Source organism: Mandrillus leucophaeus, unplaced genomic scaffold (genome assembly GCF_000951045.1).
Source record: "Mandrillus leucophaeus isolate KB7577 unplaced genomic scaffold, Mleu.le_1.0 Scaffold274, whole genome shotgun sequence".
NCBI lineage: Eukaryota > Metazoa > Chordata > Mammalia > Primates > Cercopithecidae > Mandrillus > Mandrillus leucophaeus.
This window is the reverse complement of record NW_012102854.1, coordinates 361,216-367,929: the sequence shown is the minus strand read 5'-3', so window position 1 is coordinate 367,929 and position 6,714 is coordinate 361,216. Positions and strand designations below refer to the sequence as shown.

Genomic DNA, 6,714 nt, shown 5'->3' with positions numbered 1-6,714 from the left:
TGAGGCAGGAGAATCGCTTGAACCTGGGAGGCGGAGGTTGCAGTGAGCTGAGATCACGCCACTGCACTCCAGCCTGGGTGACAGAGCAAGACCCCGTCACCAAAAACAAACAAAGAAACAAAACTATAAAATGTCTAAAAAATAAAATCTTAAGGACCTTTGAGTAGGCAAACAATTATTAGACTGGACACTAAATACACATACACACACCAAAAACACAATTCATAAGAGAAAAGAAGATAAATTAGACCTCATCAAAATTAAGAACTTTTGCTCTGCAAAGACCCTGTTAAAAGGATAAAAAGACAAATTACAGGGCAACCCACTGGGGTCCCCTTCCATGCTGTGGAAGCTTTGTTCTTTCACTCTTCACAATAAACTTTGCTAAAAAAAAAAAAAGACAAATTACAGTCTGGGAGAAAATATTTGCAGGTTATATATTCAACAAAGGCATTCTGTCTAAGATACAAAAAGAACTTTGAAAACGCAACAGTATAAAACCAACCAAATTAGAAAATGGGCAAAAGGCATGGAGAGACATTTCACTGAACAGGATAGACAGATGGCACACACAGATGTTCAACATTATTTGCCATTAAGGAAATTCAAATTAAAACCACAATGAGATATAATTACCCACCTATTAGAATGGCTAGAATGAAAAACAATTACAACACCAAGTGCTGGCTATGATTAAAGAAACTAGATCACACATACATTGCTAGTAAGAAAGTAAAATGGTACAAAGATTGTCAACAATAATTTAGCAGCTCCTTGAAAAACTAAAAATGAACTTATTACACTACACAGCAACTACACCCTTGAGCATTTATCGTAAATAAATGAAGACTTATTTTCACATGCACAAGTTTGTACATGAATGTAAAAAACAAAAAACGCATATATATGTGTATGTGTATATGAAATAAAAGAAAAAAAAACCATTTTCAAAAGGGCAAGTATTGCAGGATTCTATTTATATAACATTTATGAAATTACATAATTATACAGAGAACAGAACAATGGTTGCCAAGGTGTATTAGTCTGTTCTCATGCTGCTGATAAAGACATACCCGGGACTGGGTAGTTTATAAAGAAAAAAGTTTAATGGACTCACAGTTCCACGTGGTTGGGGAGGCCTCACAATCGTGGCAGAAGGCAAAGGAGGAGAAAAGGCACATCTTACATGGCAGCAAGCAAGACAGAATGAGAGCCAAGCGAAAGGGGAAACCCCTTATAAAACCATCAGATCTTGTGACACTTACTACCACGAGAACAGTATGGAGGAAACTGTCCCCATGATTCAATTATCTCCCACCTGGTCCCTCCCACAACACATGGGAATTATGGGAGCTATAATTCAAGATGAGATTTGGGAGAAGACACAGCCAAACCATATCACAAGGGATAGGAAAAAGAGAAATGGGACAAGTATAGCTATAAAGAGGTAACACAAGGGAGTCTTGTGATGGTATTGTTGAGTACTTTGACTATTGTGGTGGTGACACAAGGCTACATGTGATAAAACTGCATAGAGCTATAAATACACACACAGAAGTGAGTGCATGTATAACTGGTGAAATCTGAGTAAGTTCTACGAATTGTAGCAATGTCAATTTTTTGGTATGGTATTGTACTATAGTTGGATAAGGTATTAACCCTGGGGGAAGCTGCAAAAGGGGTGCACAGGACTCCCCTGTACATTTCTTTGCAACCTCTTGTGAATCCAAATTATTTCAAAATAAAGGGTTTTTTTAAAGAAAATTCATGCCAAGGAAAAAGCCTAACCAGGTATTAAAAAACTGGTAAAGGAATGTTATCTTTACATTAAAACATGTATGAGAATATGTATCATTTTTCCATGATTCCTCTCTATTAGTTTCTTAGGGCTGCCATTAACAAAGTCCCACAAACTGGGTGGCTTAAAACACCACAAATGTATTGTCTCACAGTTCTGTAGCACTTTATTTATTTATTTATTGAGACAGGGTCTTGCTCTGTTACCAGACTAGAGTGTAATGACAGAATCATTGTTCTCTGCAGCCTTGACCTCCCAGGCTCAAGCAATCCTCCCAACTCGGCCTCTTGAGTAGATGGGACTACAGGTGCATGCCACCATGCTAGGCTACAGACAAGGTGTCACTATATTGCCCAGACTGGTATCAAACTCCTAGGCTCAAGCAATCCTTCCACCTTGGCCTCCCAAAGTGCTGGGATTACAGGCGCGAGCCACCACGTTCAGCCTATAGCGCTTCAATGAGTCACAGACATCATCAAAGAACTCTGGCCTATAGAATGGATCTGTTTTTGGCCTACACACCCCAAACTTTCCTGGTTGATCTCCTTTCTTCTCAATCATCCCTCTGCCATCTCTACCTCCTCAATATAGTCATATATTACTTTCTCTAATTTTCCTAATTTCTAATCAACACTATTTTTTTGCCTAGTGATCTATTAGAATATCCATCCATGTATTCTTGATCCCCTACTAGATTGAAAATGTCTCTATAACACTTTAAAAATGTATTCCTATCACCTAGCAAAGCAACTTGTATGAATCTTTTATTTATTTATTTTGAGACAGCATCTTGCAGTGTCACCTAGACTGGAGTAAAGTGGTACAATCTTGGCTCACTGTAGCCTCAAACTCCTGGGCTCAAATGATCTCCCACCTCAGTCTGCTGAATATCTGGGACTACAGGCATACACCACCATGCCTGGCTAATTTTTTAATTTTTAATTCTTTGTAAAGACAGGGCTTTTGCTATGTTGCCAGACTGGTCACAAACTCCTAAGCTCAAGTAATTCTCCCACCTGAGCCTCCCAAAGTGCTGAGATTACAGGTGTGAGCCATGAGCCCAGCCTGAACCTTTTAAAAAAATTTATAAACAGGCTGGGCACAGTGGTGCATGCCTGTAATCCTAGCACTTTGGGAGGCTGAGGTGGGAGGATTGCTTAAGGAGGTCGAGACCAGCCTGGGCAATATAGTGAGACTTCATCTCTGCAAAAATTTAAAAAATTAGCCAGGCATGGTGACGTGTGCCTGTAGTTCCAGCTACTCTGGAAACTGAGGTAAGAGGATTGTTTGAGCCAGGGAGGCAGAGGTTGCAGTGAGCCGAGTTTGCACCACTGCACTCCATCCAGCCTGAGTGACAGAGTAAAACCTTGTCTCAAAACAAACAAACAAAAATTAATAAACACTGTAGATTGTGTCCTTTGATGTACAGAAGTTTTTAGGTTTGATGTAGTCCCATTTGTCTATTTTTGCTTTTGTTGCCAGTGCTTTTGGCGTTATACACAATAAATCATTGCCAAATCCAATGTTATGAAGCTTTTCTCCAATATTTTCTTCTGAGAGTTTTTATTGTTTTAGATCTCATATTTAGGTCTTTGATCCATTCTGAGTTAATTTTTCTATCTGGTATAAGACAAGGGTACAAATGTATTCCTTTGCCTGTGGATAATCCAATTTTCTCCATGGAAGTGTTGGCACCCTTGTCTAAATTCATTTGACTATTTATGCAAGGGTTTATTTCTGGGCTCTCTATTCTATTCCATTAATCTACACATCTATCTTTATGCCAGTACCACACTGTTTGATTACTATAGGTTTGTAATATGTTTTGAAATCAGGTTTTCCCTAAGTATTTGATTTAAAATAACCTTGCCAACCCAACATTCTGAACAGCTGGTCTGTTCCCTGCAAGGGCTTCCTGTGCTTGCTCACTCACCTGGGCACCATCTTCCTGTCTCTTCCCTCACAACCATCCAGGGCTCCTTCCCTTGCTCCAATGAGGAGATTATGGCTGGCTTAGAAACAGAAAGTCCTAGTTATAAGAAAAGAAATTGAGATGAGATGGAAATGAATGTATCCAAATACAGTAATTTAGAACTGATTAAAATAAAAATAAATCACAGATAAAAATGGTACTTGATAAGGCATACAGAGGAAATAAAGGAGAAGAGATGAAATCCTCATATTCAGATGAACACAGGATCATAACAAACAAAGCAAACAAATAGGCGATAAAATAGTACTTAAATTTATGTAAGCTTTCTCTTATTTTGTTGTGAGAAAAAAAAAAGCTTCCTGAGATATTTATTATTTTTTTAAATTTTTTTTTTGAAATGGAGTTTTGCTCTTGTTGTCCAGGCTAGAGTGCAATGGCACAATCTCGGCTTACTGCAAACCTCCACTCCACTTCACGGGTTCAAATGATTCTCCTGCCTCAGCCTCCTAAGTAGCTGAGATTACACTACGCCCACCACTGTGCCTGGCTAATTTTTGTATTTTTAGTAGAAACGGGGTTTCGCCCATATCGGCCAGGCTGGTCTCAAACTCCGGACCTCAGGTGATCCACCCGCCTCAGCCTCCCAAAGTACTGGGATTACAGGCATGAGCCACTGCACCCGGCCTCATATTTTTAAAATGTTAACTGTACAAAGTTCTTAAAAAACAACTTCCAAAGGCAAATCATTTAAAAGAGAATACAGGTCAGGCATGGTGGCTGACGCCTGTAATCCCAACACTTTGGGAGGCCAAGGCAGGTGGATCACTTGAGATCAGGATTTCGAGACCAGCCTGGCCAACATGGTGAAACCCTGTTTCTACTAAAAATACAAAAATTAGCTGTGCCTGGTGGCGGGCACCCATAATCCCAGCTACTCAGGAGGCTGAGGCAGGAGAATCGCTTGAACCTGGGAGGCAGAGGATGCGGTGAACCAAGAGGCACCATTGTACTCTAGCCTGGGCGACAAAAGGGAAACTCTGTCTCAGAAAAAAAGAAAAAATTAAAAAGGCCGAGTGTGGTGGCTCACGCCTGTAATCCCAGCACTTTGAGAGGCTGAGGCGGGTGATCACCTGAGGTCAGGAGTTTGAGACCAGCCTGACCAACATTGAAAAAACATGTCTCTACTAAAAATACAAAATTAGCCAGGCGTGGTGGCGCATGCCTGTAATCCCAGCTACTCAGAAGGCTGAGGCAGGAGAATCGCTTGAATCCGGGAGGCAGAGGTTGCAGTGAGCCGAGATCATACCATTGCACTCCAGCCTGGGCAATGAGAGTGAAACTCCATCTCAAAAAACAAACAAACAAATTAAATAAAAAATGAAAGAGGACATTTATTATAGGAAATGGAGCGGTGTTCCTTTGAGAATAGTAAATGAACCTTTATTACTCCAGCCTACCACTCTGTTACCCAGGAAAGAAAAAAGCTTCGCTCCTGGAACCCATGTGTCTAGTTTTAATCTTATGCTAGTACACTGGCAGATTTAGTACAGTGGACGTGAAAAAAAGACAGAGTGCTTTCTTTGACAGCGTTATGCTTTAACATTGCAGATTTCCAATTCTGCCCCTTAAACATCAAAGAAGAGTTATTATAAGGACCAAAAGAACATGTAAGGATGGGGATAATGAAAATGTCCCTCCATTTAGCTGTGCTTGTTTCTACAGTACATAAAGAGAAAATCCATCCAGTTATTTGAAAGCTAGCCCTAAATTAATAGGGGAGAAAGAAGAAATTCTAAGTAGATTGTGAATTGTTAGAAGAATTCTGAATTGTCAGGTTCTTAATTTTTAGATAACTTTACCAAGTGACACCAAGTTGCTATAATTCTCCAACATCACCTCCTTGTACAAATTCCTCTGCGCTGGGTTCAGGCATTCCCATTCCTCCTGAGAGACATCTATAGCCACATCTCTGAACATCACCAACTCCTAAAATGACAAATCGTAGTACTATTTTTGAAATTATAAGAAACATTTTTAAAAAGAAAAGAGAGGCGCTAAAAGAAGGTACTGCAAGAAAGGAGACCGTCTACTGAATATATAGGCTAAGCCTGGGTCATGGGTCAAAGAGGAATTTAGTGTGACTGAAGCGGAGTGCCCACATGTTCTTAAACAATTCAATTTCTGCAGATACATCTTCTTGTGTAGGTGGCAAACTCCTGTTAATCAGTCATCTCGAAACTAGGAAAATAAGTACAGGCTCCCAATTAAATTAAATAGTTAAAAATGTTTAAATCTTTCCAAAATGTCTTATTAAAATCTCTATCTTGAGAAAAATAACTTGAAGACTTGACTTTATGATTATGACTATCATGCCATAGGCATTTTTAGTTTTCCTGCAAATTCTTTAGTACACATCTGGTGCAGACTACATTTTCCATAGATGGATACTGCTGTATCTTGCATCGCATATATTCTTCAATTTAATCTTGACATCGCCCTTCCAATTGGTGTAAAGTTATGCGTCCCCTTCTCTTGAACCTGAAAGGACATCTTTCAACCTATAGACTTATTCACCCTATAGAATATGGCAAAAGTGATTATGTGACTTCCGTGGTTAGATCACAAAAACATATCATACTTCTGCCTTACTTTCTGGGGATGTTCGTTCTGGAAACGCAGCCACCATGTTCCTAGGAAGCCTAACCAGCCCATGGGATAGCTCATGGGGAAAGGAACCAAGCCTCCCCAAACAACAGTCAGCAACAGCTTGCAAGCCATGTGAGGGAACTATCTTGAAAGTGGGTCATGTAGTTCCCAATCAGACCATTTCAGCTGATACCACATGGAACAGAGGTGAGCGATCCCTACTGAGCTCTGCTCAGATTGTGGATTTGCAAGCTCAACCATGATTGCTGTTTTAATCTACTAAATTTTGGGTTGGTTTATTATCTAGAAATAGTTATTGTAACGTAATATGATTTTT

At 39.7% G+C, this 6,714-nt stretch overlaps 1 protein-coding gene across 2 annotated transcripts in view; it reads right to left on the bottom strand.

Moving 5' to 3' along the window:
• Positions 1-6,714, bottom strand: part of ZNF461 (zinc finger protein 461) — a 37,779-nt gene that overhangs the window by 20,814 nt on the left and 10,251 nt on the right. Inside the window, exons 3-5 of one of the 2 annotated variants that reach the window (XM_011984779.1) lie at positions 5,591-5,717; positions 4,954-5,051; positions 3,732-3,827 (exon numbers count right to left, since the gene is read on the bottom strand). In XM_011984779.1, coding sequence (XP_011840169.1) covers positions 3,732-3,768 — 37 coding nt within the window. In that variant the 5' untranslated portion in view covers positions 3,769-3,827; positions 4,954-5,051; positions 5,591-5,717. The remainder of the gene's footprint in view (positions 1-3,731; positions 3,828-4,953; positions 5,052-5,590; positions 5,718-6,714) is intronic. The other variant, XM_011984778.1, reaches the window with a different exon arrangement.